Source organism: Vanessa tameamea, chromosome 19 (genome assembly GCF_037043105.1).
Source record: "Vanessa tameamea isolate UH-Manoa-2023 chromosome 19, ilVanTame1 primary haplotype, whole genome shotgun sequence".
Taxonomy (NCBI): Eukaryota; Metazoa; Arthropoda; class Insecta; order Lepidoptera; family Nymphalidae; genus Vanessa; species Vanessa tameamea.
Genome location: NC_087327.1, coordinates 6,860,221 through 6,883,489, shown reverse-complemented (window position 1 = coordinate 6,883,489; position 23,269 = coordinate 6,860,221). Strand labels below are relative to the sequence as shown.

Genomic DNA, 23,269 nt, shown 5'->3' with positions numbered 1-23,269 from the left:
AAGAATATCTGTGAAAATTAAATTGACACAACACAAATGAACATTGAACACGTCAAAATTAGTTTTTTGTTCCAACGAGTGATATGAAATGATGTTTTGAAAATGTATTTGTTGATAGTTGTGCGACTTCAGAGTGCTTAAATAATTTATCAGTCTATTTAATAATAAAATTTAGTGTATGGACGTGTAGTGCTTAGTTAATTTCAATGAAGATGAAGGCTGTAGTAGCGACTGTAATCAGTCTAGCACTAACGACTGTGGTAATAGGCAATGCCTATTACCAGAAGAAACAGTTTTATCCATCTGTAGTTTACCTTACTAACTCAAATCCTAGCATGGCTGTAAGTAATTAAAATTTTTACTGGTATTCTATACTATGAAGCTTTAAAGTTCGTCTTTGATGTTGCGAAATATATTATTTTATATCATACTTTATTATGAAATATTTGTGTTTTAACGTATATAGTATTTATTATTGTAACATTTTTGTGAAAATTATATGTTTATAATATAATAGTATACAAAATAAATTGTGGCATTTTTATTATTGCAGGTCATGTATTTGCAGGCCTTTATACTGGTATTATTGGTAGGTAAAATATTAAGAAAGATCTTCTTTGGCCAACTACGCCCAGCTGAATTTGAGGTAATGACTATATTATTATTAAGACTGTATATTATTATATTCATTAATGTAGTGCAGTTCCTATGCTCAAATACAAATTATTTGTAAAAGTAGAAAGGTATCAAACCAACTTTATTTGTGTCTTTTGTCTTGACTCTAGTGTGAAAACATTGTAATAACAAACATTGTTAATCGTAGATAAAAATAAAGTCAGCCATTTAATTTTAACTTATTAGAATGTCTTACCAAAATATTACGAGAATGTTTTTATTAAGCTTTTGTGTTGTAATTATAATTTATTTATGTAATTAATTTATAATAAAATATTGATTTTAGCACCTCATTGAGAGATCCTGGTTTGCAATAACGGAGACATGTCTGGCGTTTACGGTGTTCCGAGATGATTTCAATCCTAAATTCATAGCTCTATTCACACTTTTGCTATTCTTGAAGGCATTCCATTGGCTTGCTGAAGATAGGGTTGATTATGTAAGTAATAATTTTAAATTTATTTTAATGAATTGATAATTTCAATGTATTGCATAACAGAAGCGATAAGAATGTTTTTGAATTGTTAAATGGATTGGTAATCCATGGGATACATATCACTGCAATCATATTAATATTCTTATTGTACTCATAGCTTTTATAGTCTAAGATCCCGCTGCAGAATCAGTGTACCCATCGAGTGTTCGCTAAAAACCAATTTTTTACATATATTTATGATTAGGAGAATTTATATCTACCAGGTTGCCTATCAAATTGAATCGGAGGTTGAGAACACTAGCATCTGACGCATGCGCAATGGCTTTAAACCGTCCGACAGCTGGCAATCGCTGTCCTCGTCTGACTAGTGATGTTACGCGCTAGCTCTCTTTCACTCTTCTTTTAATATTTACTATCTTTAACAGCCAGCAACCCTTATTTGCGGCCAGATTCAATTAGGCAACCGTATATCATAATAAACAGAAAAAAATTAGCTTTAATTTGATATATAAATTATGAATGTACATTGTGAGTGTATAAACATAACAAAATCATACCTGTGTAAACCTGGCTGCAAAGAGGTCCGGCCAGATGCGCAACGGCAACCATGATTTTTCAGAGACGATATTTTATTGAAAAAACAAGTCAATGAAATTTTTGACGGAATAAGAATTTTTTAATAATTTAATTAAAAATACTAGCGGCCACATTTTGATAGACAACCTGGTAGAATTCTCCTAATCATAAATATGTGTAAAAATTTGGTTTTTAGCAAACACTCGATAGGTACACTGATTCTGCAGTCGAATCTCATACTATTATTCCAATAATTTAAAAATGGTTTTTGTCTTAAAAAGAAATGCAAAAACAAAGGGGAATAGTATTGTGTTGTTTTCACTATACTGTGTCAGGCATTATTACTTACTAAGGCACCTTAGACAATGCCTTCAACTCAGTATACATAAAAAAAAGATGGTTAATTGCTAATTTAAGAATTGACTATTATTCCTGTTGACTGTTGATAAAGCTTCAGAAAGGATTGGAGATGACCATTGTACAAATCTCTCACATTGATAAGCAGCTGATACATGATTGCTCTAATGATGCTCAATACAAGTTTATTATTATAGTAGAAGTTAATCCACTTCAGATGTTGTTGATTGGTTTTATTCTTATTCATGCATGCATTAACCATTATTTTTCAATGGAGACCAATATCTTAAATATTGCGTTTTCAGTGATAGAGTTCCTCAGGCAGTATATTATTTTTGTTTGCCAGGCAAAAGAACTCCATATGGTGACCAAATGTTGCTTAAACCAGTCATCAGATTGTTATAATCTGATGTACAGGTTTTACTGAACAATAACATTTAATTTAATTTTAAATAAATCATTTATTTTGGTTGCCTCAGCGAGCTACATTTTTTTTTAAAAAGTATGAAAAATTAAATGTTGAAGATTTCCAGTTACTGAGTATTGAGATGACTGACAATTGGTACTTACTGGTGCAATGTTTATAGAGTAAATACAAGGAATATACAAAGTTCTTTGAGAATTAAGCATGGTGTGAATATCGACACACAGGGATGGGTGCTAGATAACCAAGTCATAGATTATATTGTGTTCTGTGATTGTATAGTTAAAATTAGTGTTTGTAGAAACCCAATTGATGACTCATAAGAAGGTAGCATAGATGGGAGCCTCTATTCTTGGCCGAAAACAACACAGCGTATAGCAATAACTGTATAGGAACCTATGTTTTATAATGGATACTTTATTTTTTTTTTAGATGGAAAGGAGTCCCGTGATTGGATGGTTGTTCCATATCAGAATTCTGAGCCTGTTGATGCTCTTGGCACAAGCTGATTTGTATTTCATCCACCATGCATATGCATTCACGGCAACGAAAGGCCCTTCAGTGCAATTGGTCTTTGGATTTGAATACAGCATATTAATAATCATGATCGTGAATATATTGATAAAGGTATTTTTTTTTATTAGTCTATATGAGTAATGTAATCATTTAAGAATCAAGGATTCCTTAGAAAATAGTTCATGGAACTTTCAATATTAACGATATTCAATTGTTATTTTTATTAATTTAATAATTATTGAATTTGTATAGAGATAGTTTATCTTTTCATTAAGGCTATGGTTGTACAAAGCTTAGCTGGGCACCTACAGGCGACGTTACTTTCGAGGAAATGTAAATCATGACTCGTTCGCAAAAGTCCTACAACCTAAACAGTAAACAATTATGAATGAAAACTTGAAGTTGTTATAAGTTTTGATAGACGTAACAGAATTTTAATATGATCCCGGACAAACACACAGAAGGATAAAAATAATCATTGTTCCGGCTAGCGTAGCTTTCAAATAATAATATAAAAGTTTAATCAAGCAAATTATTTTGGAATCACAGTCACAACAATTGTTTAAAAGCTTTCGTTATATTTTCAATTTCATCATCATATATATTGAGCCCTCAATAGAAATTGCTTTAAAACGTGACTTGATATCTATTTAGATAATTATCAGTTCAACTTAAAATTATTTCATAACAATCATACTACAGTTTAAATTAAAAAACCATATAAAAAATAAAATTACAACACAGTCAACCTGTACTTCTTGGGTTTTAAATCTAAATGTTATATATATACATACAGTACTATATATACAGTATGGAGGTCAGAGTTACATTACATGTGACTTAATATTTCAAAATTAGTGTTTATATGTTTGTGACATCCTAACATATAAAATTAAGTATTGTCGTGTTCAGTTTGAGGGGTGAGTGAGTCAGTAGGCACAAGGGACATAACATCTTAGTTAGTCAGGTTGCTGGCGCAGACGGTAGGAGAGATGATCAATTATTCTCACAAAGCTAATTTTTATCTGTATGTAGATAATCTCTAGATACAGATAAAAATGAACGCAAACTAAAAATTGTTAGACGCTTCCTGGCGTACTTTGTTGGTTTGTAATAAATATATTGTCTTGTAATATATAAGTTTAGTCTCTTACAAGCATATTTAATTTCTTTAAATAATAATCATATTTAACACATGTAGTATAATTTGTTACTGAGAAAAAATATAGCCATTTATTATTATTGATGTTGTCCAGTATCTACTGCACGCAATTGATTCTCGCTGGGAGGCGCCATGGGAGAGCAAGGCCGCAGTGCTGCTCTACACGGAGCTGGCCATCAACTTCCTTAAAGTGCTTCTCTACGTCGGCTTCGTAGCTGTCATGGTCCGAATCTACACGTTGCCCTTGTTTGCTTTCCGACCTATGTATGAAACTATGAGGTACATATATATACAAATATTTATTTACTTTATGTATTGATAATTCTTTAGTATTAATTATGTTTTGATAGAAACAGAAGTTGTATATATTGCACGAATAACGGACATATGATGTCAAAATTCAACATTTTCCTTAAATTTGCCATCCTGATATAAGTATTTCCCAGAATTTGATTCGTCTTAATAACACTCAATGAATTAATGGTGTAAGCATATATTTGTTTTTTTTTTCAATAAATTCCTGGTAAATAATATTGCTTTATCAAAAACTCACTGAATCGGTTTAAATATACATTAAAATCGGATCTCAGACTATTTTGAGTATTTTTTGCTATACAGGTTTTTTCGTTGATAAAAAAAAGTTATATTCATATTATTATTGAATTAGTATATATTGCCCTTTTGCAAGAAGACTTAATTTTAAGCAAGAGGGTTAAAAGCACAGCAAAAGAAATTTCTAGATTATATAAAATCATTTTGACCGTTTTAGCGAGTAGAGTTGCTGTCAGCATCATATGTTTTAACACACATCGAAAACGAATTAATATAATAAAAATAAATAATATATAAGAAATAATTAATCCTGTGTTCGAAACGTGTTTTCTCAGAATTGTAACTGCGACGTTTAGTTAGTGATGCGTGATCTATGCGCGGGACAATAACCGCTGCCAAAAGTATATATGTCTATATTTATACTTATAAGGTTAAGATGTCTTTGTATGTCCCGTTTGCGTTATTTTTCCTATATTATTGAAAGCTATTAAATTGTTTTTTTTTTAAATTAAGTCAGGTTTTTTTCTCCGGTTTTCCTCAGAGCTCGTTAACAATTTCCCAATCAATCTTTGATTTTTACTTCTATCAATCAGCAAATGTAATCCTTATGTACTGAACAAATAAAACTTTTTCCAACGGTTACCAAATTTTTGCATTAGTCGAGATATTGTCTAACCTCTACTCGAAAGTTAGCTATGCTTTAGTCAAAAGGGTATCAAGCTCTTCAGTTTTGTCGAGTATTAAGTAGTGTAATCTAATTATCTTTATATTAACCGCAGGAGTTTCAAGAAGGCTTACAATGACGTGGTTCTGTCTCGACGCGCGATCCGCAACATGAACACCCTGTACCCGGACGCCACGGCTGCGGAGCTGGCGGCCGCGGACAACGAGTGTATTATCTGTCGCGAGGAGATGCACAGCGGTGAGACGAACGACCTTCCTCAACTTTAACTCTACATGTTCGGTCTCGTTGAACTTACTATGACTATGTTTTCATGAAAATTATCAGACATTGTGAATGATGATGTAGCTACTTCTAAAGACCTATTTTAATTAAAGTTATTAATACAATCAAAAGTTAATTGTGTATAGTATGGTATAGTGAAGACATTTTTTTTGACTTGTTAATATTTGCATTGTCAAAATAAAAATAATATTTATAAATGTTTGGTTCTTGCCGCTGATTTGTCGGTCTATTGAAGTCCTGTATCACCGTGCCAGAAAAAATACGTAAAGCCGAAGCTTGAATTCTTCTTTTTCTTTTCCATACGCATAATATCTTAAGCTGGATAAATAAAATACGCATTTTCGCTATACCAATGAGCTGTCGCATGTCATTTCACTTGCCATAAAGTTTCTAGGGTTAGGTTTTCTTACCATACAATAAGCTACGCATAATAAAAACAGTGTACCTATTAACTTACCTCTAATTTAGTTAGTTTTAACATAGACTGTATATATAATTTAATTTCTTATTTTGTTCAGATCTCTAAATATGATGAACTCGAAAATGATTTAAAAACTGTCCTGGTCAACGAATGTGTTACAGCAAACATATATACTTTGTACTTAACATGATACGCAATTTTGTCGTCTCAATAGGCGCAAAGAAGCTGCCGTGCAATCATATATTCCACGCGGCGTGTCTTCGGCTCTGGTTCCAACGGCAGCAGACGTGCCCCACGTGCCGCCTCAACGTGCTGCGAGCGCCCGCGCCGGAGCCCGCCAACGCCAACGCGCAGGCGCCGCCCAACGCGCCCCACGCGCCCAACGCCAACGCCAACGCCAACGTGCCGCACGCGCCGCCGCCGCCCAGCGCCGCGGCCGTGCCGCCGCCCTTCCCCAACATGCCGCCCCCGCGTAACTACGTTTTTTATTCTATTTAACTCGCTGTTTGTTTACGTTAAATCTTGCTACCTGACTTAGAACTACTTCCTCTTATTCCACAGAGTTGAAATTTGACTTTTTTTTTGACATGTTATTTTGTGTACAATAATACATACTTTTTGTATATTCAAATTATAATATAGGACTTGTTTTTCAAATTGATTTTTATGATGAAATGATAATAAGTGCACTCAAGGTCACACTTATAATTTCGCAATCGTGCAAATTTGTGTGCCACTTTATCGATCAATCAATGAACGTATCACGCGTTACGTAGGCAAAGCATAAAAGGTATTATTTTTGAATTTCAGTGAAACTTTTTAGGGGCGTTTATTTTTAGTTGTTGATGTTTTCTACTATAAATGGTGTAGTTTGAAATGGTATCGCGACCCCACAGCTATGATGGGCTGGGGCCTGCCGCCGCCGCCGCCGCGCCCCGCCGCGCTCGCCAGCCTCAGCGCGGACGAGCTGCGCCGGCTCGAGGGCACCGAGCGGCGGAACGTGGAGGCCCGCCTGCAGGTACACGAGAGTAGCTCCGCGGACACGCCGCACCATTACATTTAAATGCAAATGTGCACGTCTGCTTTATTCTTTGTAGAATCACAATGCAAGTTATGATACTAATGACATCATAACTTGCATCATGAATTAACTTGGTGGTACGGCTTTGGACAAGCCCGTCTTGGTAGGAACCACCCACTCGTCATATATTCTACCGCCAAGCAGCAATACTTTGTATTGTTGTGTTCCAGCTTGAAAGATGTTTGAGCCAGTGTAACAGGCACATAATAACTTAAATTCCAAGGTGGGTGGCACGTTAAAGATGTAAGAAATTTAATTCTTAGTGTATAGGCGGCGGTGACCACTTACCATCAGATGGCTCGTTGGCCCGTCCGCCTACCTTTTCATGAAAGCAATAATAATTAAATGAAATCTATTTGTAAGTTAAGCAAAACAGATAATATTTTTTTAAATATATTTTTTATAGTTGCTCCGTGAAATTCAAGCCATGCTAGACGCGTCGGTGCTCCTCATGCAACAATACTCCAACGTCGTTGCTAACTTGCCCTTAAATTGTAATACTGTCGCCACACAAACTGATTTAAAGTAAGTACAAATAACATATAATATATGATATGATATATATATATAAAAAATATATATATTATTACTGTGCATGACAGTTGCGAATTTAAAACTTTTGGCATACAACAAATTGGGAAGCTAAATTTTATTTTTTTATAAATATATATGATTATTTTATGAACAACATTATTAAATCTAGAGAAGGAGAAGAGAAACTACGAGACATTCAATCCTCCTAGGTGGCTCTCATCAAAAAACCCTCTCTGATCACATATTATTATATTATAATACTTAACAAAAATGATATATTAATCTTATTTACAGCCGGACGGAGCCATCTCCGGAGGCTTCTGTTAAAGTGAAGACTGAACCAGATGTTGTACCCACCACTTCAACATACAAGCCAACCCCGGGACCTTCAACGAGCAGGGATGATTTCACAACGGACGATGCTGATACAACAAGTCCTGATTCCTTTAGGTGAGAATTAATTAGATAAATGTTATGTGATAATTAACTTGGTTACTTTGTTGTATGTGAGAAAAATGTCATTTTTTTGATGTTTCATGGAATTTATCAAAGAAAAAAAACACTAAGAGGCTGTGGAAATATTTATCTTTTTGTGTAGTATCACTTTTATAACTTTATCTTTAAATATTATATAATGCGTGTGTGTGTGTGTGTACTCTAATAATATTTTTATTATTCGCTTCAGATATAGCACAAATTATATTTATCTGTTTCATCTTGATATCTTGCAGAGATAGCATCGACGCGGATGCGGAAGAGCTTAGAAGACGTCGATTACAGAAATTCACTACAGAGAAATGAGACCTTGCATAAATATAAACCCTTTGTGTTTGACTTACCTAACTTGCTATTAATATTTAATGTACAAAGTGTTTTGGTATGTGCAAGCATTGTGTATTCTAATCAGAAATAAATGTATTTGTGCTCTTGTAAATATATTGTTATATATACATGAATACATTTAAAGAATATATTTTTCTCTTATTAGAATCTATTGATTTTAGTTAGTCAGTAAAATAAAATTTTGGTAAAAATCTATTTATTACTAAATTATTATTCTTAACATTTGCATTTTTTTAACAATTATAAAAAGCGTTGATATAACCATATACTTTCGGGTTATAGTTTTCTAAAACAGGTATAGCACTTAAGTATCTGCAGGAGTCGTACAACTTAAGGTCATTTTTGCAATACCATACATTCTTGGTGCCTTCGGTACCATCCAAATTAAGTGTGTTTAACTCCAACACTCCAAAATGAAAACGCTGGCCATCTGTTTGAATGCAATTTAAGTGTATTGGGTCGGGTAGGTCTTTTACATCCTCCTGTAATAAATACAAAGATATATAGCACCAAAATACAATACTTTTCAAAACCAAAAGAAAAAATATTTTATTTACCCCATATAATTGTTTTGCATATGCAGTGGCTACTGTAAATGCATGAGTAAGGGAACGTCCCAGTATCTGTGTTGGTGTGACGGGTGTCTCGTAGATGTTGTTCACTTCTGTGCTGTTGAAATGGAGCCAGGTAGTGTGTGGATGCTTTTTGATTATACTTGATCGCACAGCTGAAACAAAGCATAAAAACATATTATCAGTGGAAAGGAAGAAAGCCTAAAGTGTCCAACTGGTACTTCTGTAAAATAAGGTTACTAATTAAACTTTAAGCCTCATTTTCCCAAAAGTGTCATTTTGGCTTAGAAAACATGATTTTATAATATAGTGCCATAGATAACTTTATAGTCTGGTTTAAATATTTGATACTTGTTACAATTGTAAGGTTGTATCTATAATTAAAATATAAAATGTCATATATGCTTTTGTGGAAGTACACTTATAATTATAAGGAATGGACTTTTTCACACTATCGGCAGTCTGTAAACACCCAAGATTTACCTCCCGCTAACACTTCAATGAATATATTTTAGAGTAGTATTTTTATAATTAATCATTCATTATGAACTCTTAGAACTTACGAGTAATTAAAAACTTGAAATAAAAACGTAAGTAAGGAACCAAGAGTTTTGACTTAAAAATCAATCCTAGTGTTCTGTCCTGGATTGTAGGCAATAGTGCAGATTTTTTAAATTCCTGTATCCTATATGGCTAAGTGAGGATTTAGTGCAGTAGCTAATGTACTGTCAATGAATAGGTACATATAAAATCACTAATATTAACAATTTTGAACACTCCTTCTATTATTATTAATTTTGTGTTTTTCTTATTACTTTTTAATTCTGATTACTTATGTGTTACTTTTCAATAATTTAATTTTTACATGCTTTTTTTATCTTATATTTTATTTTGTATCAAGATTTTGAGTAGACAAATTAGGACATTAAATGTGCAACTAAATTATAATATTTCTTCTAAAATTAACTAGGTACTATGAATTCATGGGGAATGAACATTTTTGCTGTATGGTGAAATAAGCTGAAATTAACCATTGTCCAATCAATCAATCATACATTTTGAATGCATATCAAAACTTATTCAAAATATAAATAATATAAAACACTTACGATATTTGCTACTTTCTGCGTAAAAGTGTTCTGGAGGTAATGTTACTGTGTGCTTCACTGGATACAAATCAGGTATTTCAATAAATGGTATATTTGATTCATTCAAGTCATGTTTCAAGGGCTTATTGCTTGTGACCAGGATGTTGGACATTTCTTGAAACTGTATTAAATCATCTTCTTTATCAAATACACTTAGACTTTCAACATCATTTAGTACATATTTGTTTTGAGTCACTTCTGCATCATTACTTTTTTCAACCAATTGAAGCAATTTGTTTGTTAAATTTAAGCTAAAAATAATTCAATTAATTATATTGATTAAATAACAAATAATTTATTTCAATAGCATTGGAATTATATTAAATAAATGACTAAATTTATTTACAAACTCAGAAATTTTGTTGCTTACTCACCCAAATATTTCAGAAAATTAATTCAAAAATAAATCAAAAAATGTTGATAACTTAAGTGTTTGTGAAATATTAAGTTTACTTATATTATTTATCTACACAGTAAAATTAATTTAAAGTATATACTTACTTTCTTCGTTTATCGGAAATACCCAATATTCTTGAAAAGTTATAGGCTGGTCTTAAAGGATCTTTTTTTTTTGGTAATTTTTTTTGTTCACAATCAAATACATTTGCATTTAATATTGCCTGTTTAACTCCTCTGTGAATAGCTTTTGGAGCTGGTAACTCTGCAAGCTCCTCAATTCTTTGAGGCAACACATCTTCAGCTATTATAGTCTTTGTAAGTACTTGCGCTTGAGAGATACCTTCCAAAAGCACATTGGATTTCTTAAGAGTGTAACAGGGTCTCTCTTTAAAATCTGGATGATTTTCATCTTGTGGAAGAGGATGTTCATAAGGACCTACAATTTTAATTCTGCAATAAATAAATAAATGTAAATATATGGTATAGTTTTATTTAAAGGTTTTAGTTTAACTTTTAAAATTATATTATCTAATTATACTACTCTGATGATAAATGTGCCTAAAACATTTATATTTTCTATAGATTAATTATATGTCAATAAGAAATATGCAAATTGGTTGATCTACAGCAGCAAATTTTCAAAGGTATTGTTTAGAATATATATGAGTATGTCCACTATGATTTTTATATAAGTTCTAGCTAGCTTAATATACAAGATATTAGGTTGTAATAGCTTTACTACAGAAGTTTTTGTTGCATTTTGATATGATTATTGAAATAAATATTTGCATATCTTACATATTTTTAATTTTATCATGTTTTAGTAAGAACTACTGGCAATGGTGTTCCAAACTTCTATTATCTAATATATTATATGTGTTTTAAATCAGTACAACTTAGCAACACAATATTTATTAACTATTTTCATGTAATTATAACCTCTTTTTTACCGATAATAGTAAATGCGAATTTACCGTTCTTTTGGCTCTTGTTTTTCTTTTATGAATTCTAAAGCATCTTCAAATGGAATTCCTTTTTGTTTTAAGCTATCTTCAACACCAGTATCAATCGGCACGCGTTTGCCTTGGACCATCCAATGTTTTTTAAACATAAAACCAATATGTTGTCTATGTAATACTTGCGACAACTTCATCGTTATATTTTTGTTTTACTCCAATTTAAGTCAACGGAACAGGTGAAATGTAATTTATATTTAGTTATTAAAAAAAAAATTACATCACAATCTATACAGTATACACTTAATTATTTGACAATTGTTTGACAACTGTCAATATTTGTGACACCGCATTTCATTATGCGCATAGTCTCAGCATTCTCATGAACGATATTCGAATAGCCTTTCCTACGGAGAGTACCTTGTGGGCGTTTTCTAGATATTTCTTCTGCATATTTCCGTTACTCAGACAGAAACTGCAACAATTTAGTATCTCTCCGAGGATTCCTGATTTCCTCTCTCTCTCTCTTCGGTTCCGTCTAGGTGAATTGTCATAACCCTGTGCTCGTCCTAAAAGTCCATCCATATTATTGGACTGCTTATTTTAATAAAATTCTCCAATCTCTCCAAGCCTGTCTTAAGGTTTCAGACAAATCCTCAGACATCCTTTAGAGCACAATCCACCAATTATGACATATGGTGGTCTTATTAAATACCAAATTCAAAGTTTCAAAAAATGTTTCCATCAAAACTGGTCAAATCATTTCCATCATCAATCATCATCATTATCATCAATTATAGGTTCAGCATTTTGGAACCCCAAATTCAAAATTGTCCTTTAGTTCAAATCCTGAAACATCTATTTCGGTGTCACGATTGCTGTATTGGAATTATATGTTATTTTATTATAAATTTATATTTATACAATTATTTATTATTGTGTAGTTTTAGTAAATTAGCCTGTAATCACGAGCCTACCGTTTAATCTCCATCGTGTCTTCTCCTTCGCACGTGATATTGGCGTAATAATCTGTGCCCTCTCGGCACACACAAAAGCGCCAAAAAAAAAAACTTTTCAAATTTTGGTGTAGTCTGCATCGGAGTGGGAAAATTATATTAATTTAAATTTTTATTTTTAATCTTTCTTTAAATGTAATATTTTTGTACTTTTTGATGTCTATATTTATGACTATGGGAATAAAAGCAAAATATATCTTTAACATATAATGTTTCTCCTCTTTCGAAGGGGTTAAAACCTAAAACGCAAGCTACAGCCAAGTGTTTAGGCTTCATATTGAGAACGTGGACGATTTAGTGATACGCCGGGTATTAAGAATTATGGCTTTATGGAGCATGTGGAGCATAAATGTTGGCATTTGTATGGTGTTCAGACTTTTTGTCTGGGATTTTGGTACGACGCCTGACTATTGGGACTATGTGTATCTAGGTAAGATAAACAACTCTATTGGTTTTATTCTGAACGGTGATATCTGGTCTATTATAATGGATAGTTTTGTCTGTTATTATTGTTCTATCCCAGGAGATTTTATGTTTTCTGTTGTCTAACAGATTTTGTGGCTTATATTTGTAAAATGGATTAATTTCTATTATAATTAATATATTTGAATTCTGGATGTTGGTGTATGATCGGTTTGTGCGAGAGATTTACAAGCCCCTGTAATGTGCTGAATAGCTTCAGAGGCTGTGTTATGAAATGAATGAGATTTTTAAATCAGTTCCTGCTTGGTCGTCGTTTGTAAAATATACCTAGATTGCTTAAATTCAAGGCATTTGTTTGCACTTTGTTCATTCATTGAGTCAAATTGTTCACCAGTTACAAGAATATAGTTGTTCTTAGTCATTTTTTTTTATATTTAACAGAATTTTGCACTAATCGATTCTGAATTACATATGAATATCTTTTGAAAACTGTAAGATATTTTTTTAATTTTTTCTAACTCAAAATTTTTTTCAGTTGCATAAAGTTTTATGCCATGAAATTATCATTATTAGGATTGAAGGCTTTGCAAGAATCGTGGACCAGGTGTTGTTTTTATAATTTCGCACGGGGTTCGATATTTTCTTTACTTGATAAATCAGACAAAATTATGTTCACAATTTGATCCGAGCTAATTTTATTAGGAATAACTATAGTGGGTTGCCATGACATTCCAGCTGACAGGAGTTTTTGCCATTGGATAATGTATCTGTATATGTAGGTATATGTCATCGAGTTGGACCAAATATGATAGCTGAGACCAAAATGTTAGCCTTACTTCTGCGGTATTGGAGTTTTTGTTCATTTAAATAAAATACTATTGATCGAAAAACATTTTTTTAGTTAAAAGATAGTCACTATTATGTACTCAACAACTCACCATCAAACAGGTATACAAAGTTTGAGTACCTATTGCTGTTTGGCATATAACTTTGGCCCCAGAGGGGTCTATAGCCCCGTTAAGATGCTTTTTAAGGGTACGTTAGTTATTACATAAATCTACTTAGTACTACTGATACAAAGAAGTAGATTTATTATATTTAGGCTATAATTTTTTTTGTAAATAATATTAACTATTCCTACGTCTTTAAAGCTCATATTTGTCTAGTAGGATTCGATTTTAAAAACTTTTATTACAATGCGCAATCTCGCAAATTTCGTCGATTTTAAGAATGTGACACGAATATAGTTTTTATTCCATTTTTGTACATAAATAACATTATCGAAATATTATTATCAATATAATATTATCAATATAAATATTATCAATATTATCAATATATATTATCAATATAATATAATATAATAATATAATAAAGACAAATATGACGGCATCTATCGACATTGCAAAAACAACTGACTCAACTGCAGGCTAATGCTGAAAATATAATCTTAAATTGTTTCATTACAAGCAAGTGCTGCCGGTGAGGTACTGCCCTTAGGTTTTACTACCTAAGACCATTCAATTTTAATCATTTGGAAATGAAAAAGAAACAACAAATAATTTCGTAAATATATATATTTAATTTTATATCTTCCATCAATACATACAACATTGATAGGTAGGTACATCAATTTGGCTGATACACGAACATTTATTTATTAACATCATACAGAAAATTTAATAATTCCTCTTAAAATCAATTACATTCATCGTAAGAACTTTATCAAATCAGGGAAGACATCTTTGAAGGGATCATTATATTACAATATCTAGCACCTAGTACTAAGAGACAACTGCTATTTTCATGAGTATAATATTGATGGAGGAGTAATACTTTACAAAATAAAACTTATCGAAATATCTTCGGTGTATGCTAGGAGCTATAAAAATTGAAAATAATACAACTAATTAATTTCATAACTAGTAAGACATTACAATCCCTTACCACGAGATCAGCGACAAGTTGATGTCACCCGGTGTTGCTATACTTTCCTTATAAATTCACAGGCCGCATTTATTACAAAGGTTATTTAATTAATTTATATGTTTATTTTATCAAAGAGAAGTCCCTTTGGTGATTTCACAGTATTTATTTTCCAATTGGTGGGCACTCATGTAGATTTTTATAATCTTTGGACTTATGTGAACTAAATAGATTTTTCATGTCCTTCATCATTCTAACAATGCATTAATTTAACCGCATATTGCAACAATTTGCGAATCAAACATACAACACTTATTTTCTATTATAATATAATACCTAATTATTTTTATAAAGTAACAAAATTAACTTATATTTACAGTATTATAAAATTGATAGCAGTATTTTACTATGTAGACTATGTAAGAAGATGATTTCTCTTTTTGAGAAATCTGAACGAGTAGCAACACTGTCGAGAAAATGTATATAAAGCCGAAATTATTTATTTGTATTTAGAATAATTTATATGAGTATATGAACAATGCTATATTTTTACTAATTTATAAATATCTATAAATTTTCAGAATGCGTTTGTTTTAATTAATACACTTGGTTTCAGCGAAATGTAATAATTATAAAAAGATATTTAAAAAAAAACATGTAGTGCCTTTTAATACTGGCTTGTACATTTATCATATAATCGGATCAATATTAATTTATTTAGAAATACAAAATCAACAACAGTCTGTATGTGTTAAGGCACCGTTGGTTAAATCTGGTACTTAAAATTATGTATGGTGTATGAAAGAACCACGTCATACTCATTAGTAAGTAAATAAATCCCACTGGTGGATGTGCATGAGATCAAATCCGACATTTATATGATATTCATAACGATAATGAAAACGAAAATATACGGTGTAAACGCTTAGTATTAGTAAAATCCTAATTAATGATCGTTGTTGCAGTTATATAGTTGCATTTTTTAAATATTTTCGTTTGAAAGCAAAAACAAAAGTAACAAAATGTATTGCGCTTTAATTTTTTTTTAATATGGCAATAAATGAAATATGTATGATATGATACCGTGGCATATTGAAGCTTTGAAAGAATATAAATTTGCATGAAACGAAAGTTTATTAATAAAATCCGTTTTTTTATTTACTAGATGTGAATGTGACTGGTGAAACAATCGTCTAGATTTGGGTTCAGTCGTCGTCTTTCTTTTCCATTTTAGGCTCATACATTGCGTGCAGTTGCTCTGGTGATATGCTGAAACAAAAGAAAACAATATTAACTACGTCAAATTTACAATTATTAAAAAATATATATATTTATAACGTCGTTAAACAAAAAACACAAGATAAAAAAATCATGGTTACGAATGTTTTTTTTTTAAGGTTAAATGAAATCACTGATGTTGTTATTAACATTTTTAATATCACCATGGAAGCTAAGAATATAATTTTAATACAACATGTATGCAACACTAAGACTTTTAGATATGTTATTCTTAAAACTTGTAAAGCCAAACTTAACGAAGTTGGAAAAAGTATTACTGCCGTGGGGCAGTAAAGTAAAGGATTCCTTTCCTTTTGAAGGCAAGCAGTTTTGCCAACCTACACATGGAAATCATTAGACACATTAGTCTTTGGTTAAGATTTAGTTCTAGTTACCACGTCACATCTTCCAGAATCTAAAAAACTGTCAGAATTAAAAAAAACAAGTATGAAATAGATATTTACCCAAGCAAGCTCTGCAGGTCGCACACGAAGCGGTACACGTAGCGCTTGCCGGCCGTCTTGTGGATGATGTTCTTGTCGTAGTAGTAGCGCAGGCCACGCGACAGTTTCTCATAGTTCATCTTGGGCTTGTTCTTGCGGATGCCCCAACGTCGGGCGACCTGGAAATATCAAATTTTATAACACCTTTCGAAGTGAAACTACATTGTCCGCTGTCAGATGAAAATTGCAAGGACGAAATTGTAAATAATATACATATATAAATGTTTTAAGACGTTTTAGGATATTTTTGTTTCATATTCTTAGATATTCATTGTTTTTTTTTTTTTAGTTGGATCGCTTTATTGATGTTATGTATAGCGCAGTTTTAAATACGTTAGTATAATAATAAAATGTGTGGTAGATTAGTTTAGACAGACATTTTGGTTCAAAAATATTACCTTTAAGAGATATTATAGTAATAAAGGGATTTAGAAAGTAACGTACCTCATCGGGGTCTGTAAGTTTGAACTCCCAGCCGTCGCCGGTCCACGAGATGAACCCTTGGCAGCTCCTGTCGGTGAGAAGCTCCAGTAGGAACTGCCACAGCTGGATCGGTCCTGAACCTGTACAGTTAGTACACACTTGCTTTACGATGTACTGGACATTGTTTATATTATCTGAGCTGACTTTTAAATATTAGAAAGATTTATCGAAATTTATTCATTGAAATTATTCATAGAAACTAAAAGAAATGTACAAATGTTGTGTTTTAGGTGTTTAAATAGAGACAGATAAACACTGATTCTTCTCTTTCTTCCATCATTGATTTGATTCGAAAGAAGAAAACTTAACGAATCACACTCCGAAACAATATTTGGTGATAGTTTGGATTTGATAGGTTGGAGGTGAAGTCGGTGAAGGTAATTATTAAATAAGTGTAGTTTATTTTTTATTGTTATTTCCTATATCTAAAGTTTAAGTAATATTACGAATGTAACATACCAGTGAAGCAGGGCCCGGAGGCCGGGTAGGGCAGCTTATCCTGCGGCAGCAGTGCGTGCTGCTCGCCCGGCCACTCGCTCCACTCCGCACAGCCGCCGTATTCCGTCGCGTAGCCTTCGCCGTAGACTTCACCGCCCGCGCCGTACCTTCCACCCGCTGCTGCAAGAATGCATTTCAAAATTAATATTGCGATCGTAAAATCATAGTAATTTTCATTGCTTATAATTGCTGAGTAAATAAAATCATACCAAAAGTCTAACTAATGAACCACGTTCAAAATATAAATATTTATTGTATCTATGAGAATTATAAATTGTATGTGTCGATGGTCGTTATCTAATTCCGCAGGATTTCAAAACAAGTGATTTGCATCTGCATTGTTAATTTTTGAGAGTATCTCATTTTCCCAAGGAAAGACATAAGATACTTTTTAATGGCGAACACCTGATGACCAATCCTTAAAACGGGACCGAAGCCTCGGGCGACAAATAGTATAAAGTATGATAAACCCAACGAAGTGACCCGACTGAATACAAAAGCATATACCTATCAATAATCTATATTTGTACCGTAATAAATGCAAAGGATGGTTGGCTAAGAAGAAAGTCACAATTTTAAAAACAGTGTCGTCAGCGGTACTTTTTTTTTTTAATAAGACCAATTACGATATTAATCGAATGAATTGGGGCGATCATTTTAAAATATATTGAACATTTAAATTAAATTTAAGTACATTTAATTTTTGTTGATGTATAATAATTACGTGTTTAAATGAAGCGGATGTCTACTTTTACTTCCTTTCAGTAATTTAAGTGTTCAAATCGACGATGGAAGGAAGCAATGCCGGAATGACTTTAGGTAATTGAAACAGTAAATATAAAATATTCGATAGTTTCCGATCTATTTAAGATATACCTATCACGTATTTGAACGGTTAATAGATGATATAGTTTGATAAAGACTTATATTGGAACGGAATATGCATCGTAGACCCTTTGTTGTCGTGTATCGTATTCATATCTTTTTTTTTTTAATAACAACCTTCGTCACTTAGCTTTTTTGCATACAATTATGTGATAAGGAATGTTATACTGTTGCCATTTGTGGATATATGTATTCCCTACTCGTATAAAAAGTCAAGAATTTTCTACGATCAGTAAATGGTATTAGATTGAGAGAATGTAAGCGGTTCGAGTTATTCCGGGATATTGGCAGCACTAGATAAAAAGTATTAATTCAAACGCAACAGGATGTCTGTTCCCATTTTGTCGATGTTTATTAATTGCCTGATTACGTACATAGCTAAAAATTGTCGTCTCTACATTAGGTTCTAATTTCCTAGAAGTTCATAAATATTCTTCTGTAGAAGTTAAAATATTTTTATGGAATTTATAGATTTTCATAATTTGATCAGGTTGAGTAGACGTTAAACTTACTTCTTGGGTAAGGCTTGGTATACGCGTGCGGCTGGTACTTATGCTCGTGCGTAACCAAGGGTTGTGTGTGTGCGTGCGCGTGATGGTAGTAGTCGTCAAGGTAGGGCTGCGACGGCGCCGGTGGCGGGTACTCCGGCTGGTAGTACTCGTCGAGGGGGGAGGTGGCGGCAGGCGCAGGCGCGGGCGGTGCAGGCGCACCACCGCTCGCCTCGGTGTAGTATGTGTTAGTCTCACGAGGGCCACCTGTTGTGTAGCCGCCTGTAAAAATAATGGTGGCTATAAGAAGATAATTTTAACAATATATTTTATGCTTAAACAATGACATGCTGCGCCGAGTATGCTGAGCCAAGTAAAATTAAGATAAGGGCAGGAGGATGATGGTGGATGATGCTTAAACAAACATCAACTCAAAAAGGTCATGCCCAAACTTAGGACACGTATGTATAATTTATAAAGGCTCATGTCAATCTTGCAAAATTCTACCGACCTCTACTAATTAAACAAATATAGAGTGAATCGTTTCACGCCAATTTTTTTCAATAACTTGTCATTCAAAAGAATAGGCAAAAGATGTTTCAAAACAGAGGTCGTATTAAGAAACTACAAGATATACTTTAAAGGTACTTTAAAGGTGCATATACAAATATATAATATTCTATGTACATGCTAATAAGATGCAAGACTCCCCCTAATTAAATTGGGTCTCATGATTAGGCATACGTACTGATATCCTATCTGTTAAATAGAAAAGCTGTTCAATATTATCAATGTCTGGTGGCGTTGTAAAATGGTTTTTATGTTATTGTGATTAAAATCTAGACTAAATTTACTATTAAAAATCAAGTTAGGTAAAGCTCCTCGCTCTCTCACTACATTTTCCGAACTTTATCTAATGAGATAAAAGTTGTTCTGTGTAAGGATAAATGTTATTTTTAAGACTGTTAAATGATATTTAGATAATTACAAGAATACGAGATAAAACTTTGTTATACAGAGTGTATGATCCGATTTTTCTTCTGATCTGTTGCTAAAGCATACTTAGTTTTTTTTATGAGTTATTATGAAAAAATGCAACTAAGAAGTGTTTTGATAATAAGGTTTAGTTTTATATATAAAATAGTCAAAAGCCAAAAATCAGGACACGGCATCGGGCGTGTGCGGCCGGCAGACGCAGCGCGAGTATCGAGGCGCGACGGTCGCGGTTCACGGCACGCCCTTTGTTCTGCGCGTGCGGCGGTCCCTGCCCCCCACTGCCTCAAACGTCCGACACATACATGTTACCACATCGCGATTTTTAACAATTTTTTAAAAATGCTAATTTTGTTAATCTGATAATGATTTATTTGTATTTATTGAATTACCTACATAGTATTATGGTATCAAATATATAATACATGGTATCTACGTAAATTGTACAGATTTTAACAACAATAATTAAAATCTGTACAATTTACTTAGATATCTGCACGTGGACACCACAGTTATAAAAGCAGTAGATATACTATATACTCTACAAATATGTCAATATCGAAGGAAAAAATATCATATTTGATAAATGATTTAGTTTATAGTAAATATTACAAAATGAAAATTCAAAAACTAAATATATAACAAATCATAATTATTAATCACAGAACATCTTCCCAACTTTTTTGTCATATGATGAGCTAAAAATAAAACAGCCAAAAAATCACACTCGTACCAGAGGTCAAGTTAATTTATGTTCATTGTGCGTGATATACCACTTTTTATCGTTACAATAAGCCAGGAAGTTAATGAACTCTGGCCTTTATGATATACGCAACAAGGACCATAATTTATTAAACATTACTCAGCCACTGGTCACCGATCAGCGGTCACGCATGTCATATTTACTGTTCGTACTTCGTGAAACATGTACAATGTTGTGTTTGTGCAAAACTATTAGTATTTTGTAGGTAATCGAGGGATTAGAGGACGATGACCCGCGCCAACATATTATATAGCCTGGCTACCGACGAGTTCATCGTAATGACTAGACAATGCAATTTTTGGGGGCCTCTGCTATTTTATAACGTCCACTTTGCTAAATGCGTTGTTTTAATATATTATCTAGCATCGCTGTGACACAAATAAATGTTTTTCTTAATGTCAAAATGCTAGTACTATTGATTGCCTGATTGAACTGTCTTAAAGGAAGACTTAGTTTAAATGTCCTACTCCTGGGTTAAGGTTCTATGGTTTTAAATAAAGATATTTACGTGAAAAGTGATTGCGTTGCCGTTTGGAAAAGCTATTTAGCTTTCACGAAGATATGGTGTTTATATTAGAATTCATTTCCCCTTTATTTTTATTATATTTTAAATAAAGTAGGCATAAGAATCGAAAGTTAATATACTTTTTTGAGTAGGTATGACAAGCCTTAGAGATTTTAAGTTTTAAACCTCTTCTCAATTTATAAACTATGTTCATTATTTTTTTATTCGAAGTTTGTCTTAACTTTATTCATTAAAAATAAATGATTCTGTATGGAATAGTTATTATTCAAATTATCATTCCTATATGATGCAAGTTTTAGAATAGTTTATATATTATGTTAGATGAAATGGTATAAATTGAAATGACGTCTAAAAGAAAATTATTAAACAGTATTGGTCTGTTGGTTGACATTCATTGGAAATGTAGAGCGCGAGACAATGCTTGCTTAGTAGCTAAGTAAAATTATTTCCGACCGATTTTTTTTTATAGATAAATTTTAGGTTTAACATTTTCATTATTATTTATTTGAAATATAAAGTAAACAACAATAGTGTGGTAAAGGTTTTATCATGGAAATTTCCAATAAGTACTTTTATATACCTAGGTAGATACGTCTAATTTACCTAGGAATTTACCTAGAGCGAAATAATTGCATAGCTACAATGAATGTAAAGAAACAATGTTTAAATAAGTAAATTGAAAATACCCCATAAAAAAGTCAAAAAATCTAAAATAAACGTAAACTTTTTAGTAAATGTCACACGAAGAGTGATTGTTTAGCTCAAAAAGAACAAAGGCGCGTAAACAAATCACTGGTTGGTGTCACACGGACAAATAGAAGTATTTTAATGAAGCGGTGTCGCCTCATTACAATTCCCTTCAGTCGTCACCGCTGTCGCTATAAATCGTACAAAACATCACTATCCCAAAAACAGCACCGCGGGAGTGACCTTAGACACGAACGCTAGCTTTACAGCGTCCCCGACAAATTACATGCGAGAAGTTATTTAAAATTGGAATTCCTTTTTATTTGAGCTCCAATGCCGCAAAAGAATTCTTAATTTATTTTTCTAAAATAAAAGACGATTATATCGTAATATATTATTTTACATCTAAATTAGAATTTACCTACTAATTAAAAACAAAATAAGGCGATTCTTATCTGGAGTTTCTAGGAAGCCTCCGACTGGCCAATTACATTTTTCCGCATTCATTAGCGATATAAAACTGAAGGCAATTGAAGGTCGTAACGAGCTTATTGATTCTACGATGCAATGATTGGAAGCGAGTTGCGAGATGATCAGATGTATGAGACAAATTCGGAGCGATCTCGAGAGGCGTGCGCGCGGGGCGGGGCGACCAATCGAGCGCGGCCACGCCTCACTCGCCGGGTCGAAAGGTCGCGCCACTCGCAACCATTGGCGCGGAACGCTGGCAATGATACGACGCTGTTCTGCTTAGAGCACCTTCTACACAAAGCCTTCAAGTATTTACAAGATTTTGTTATATTTAGCAAATTGTATTCGTAGTGCAGTTTTATTTTAATAAATAAAAATTTTTGTTTTACATTTTTCATGTCATTTATTTATACAATATGCATAAGTTTCAGGGACTAAGCATAACTTTCGTACTTGATATATAGATAATAAAGTACCTAATGGAGTTCCATACCTATAGGTAGGTACCTAACATATGCATAAGAAACTTTAGAAGCCCCGGCAGCTGCAAGACATGTCATCAATTTTTTTTAATATATTTTTTGTGAATGAAATTTGAGACCCGCGAAAATATTTTTCGGACGGTTTTTTTGGGAGCGCACGCGCTAATGGCCATATGGTGTGGTGTCAACTGCAGAGCTGGTACCATGTTACCTCTAAATATGACATTT

The 23,269-nt window shown here is 32.7% G+C and overlaps 3 protein-coding genes across 6 annotated transcripts in view; 1 reads left to right on the top strand and 2 right to left on the bottom strand.

The window, feature by feature from the left end:
• The first annotated feature begins 22 nt into the window (after positions 1–22).
• LOC113399324 (E3 ubiquitin-protein ligase synoviolin) lies at positions 23–8,672 on the top strand. Its single transcript, XM_026638425.2, has 11 exons — positions 23–341; positions 554–646; positions 962–1,114; positions 2,901–3,095; positions 4,241–4,425; positions 5,478–5,620; positions 6,301–6,558; positions 6,983–7,104; positions 7,574–7,692; positions 7,996–8,151; positions 8,433–8,672. The coding sequence occupies exons 1-11, from the start codon at positions 207–209 to the stop codon at positions 8,500–8,502; spliced, it is 1,629 nt and encodes a 542-aa protein (XP_026494210.2). The 5' UTR covers positions 23–206; the 3' UTR covers positions 8,503–8,672.
• Positions 8,673–8,723: 51 nt separating this feature from the next.
• On the bottom strand, positions 8,724–11,921 carry Mrpl37 (mitochondrial ribosomal protein L37). Its single transcript, XM_026638426.2, has 5 exons — positions 11,638–11,921; positions 10,766–11,113; positions 10,226–10,515; positions 9,102–9,271; positions 8,724–9,026 (listed from the first exon to the last, which is right to left on the bottom strand). Exons 1-5 carry the CDS (start codon positions 11,814–11,816, stop codon positions 8,778–8,780), a joined length of 1,236 nt encoding a protein of 411 aa, XP_026494211.2. The 5' UTR covers positions 11,817–11,921; the 3' UTR covers positions 8,724–8,777.
• Positions 11,922–14,617: 2,696 nt separating this feature from the next.
• Positions 14,618–23,269, bottom strand: part of LOC113399480 (ETS-like protein pointed) — a 125,331-nt gene continuing 116,679 nt past the window's right edge. For 2 of the 4 annotated variants that reach the window (XM_026638624.2, XM_026638628.2), the window contains 5 exons: positions 19,144–19,401; positions 17,708–17,866; positions 17,210–17,328; positions 16,727–16,884; positions 14,618–16,253 (listed from right to left, as the gene is read on the bottom strand). In XM_026638624.2, coding sequence (XP_026494409.1) covers positions 16,190–16,253; positions 16,727–16,884; positions 17,210–17,328; positions 17,708–17,866; positions 19,144–19,401 — 758 coding nt within the window. In that variant the 3' untranslated portion in view covers positions 14,618–16,189. The remainder of the gene's footprint in view (positions 16,254–16,726; positions 16,885–17,209; positions 17,329–17,707; positions 17,867–19,143; positions 19,402–23,269) is intronic. The other 2 variants (XM_064217940.1, XM_064217941.1) reach the window with 2 other exon arrangements.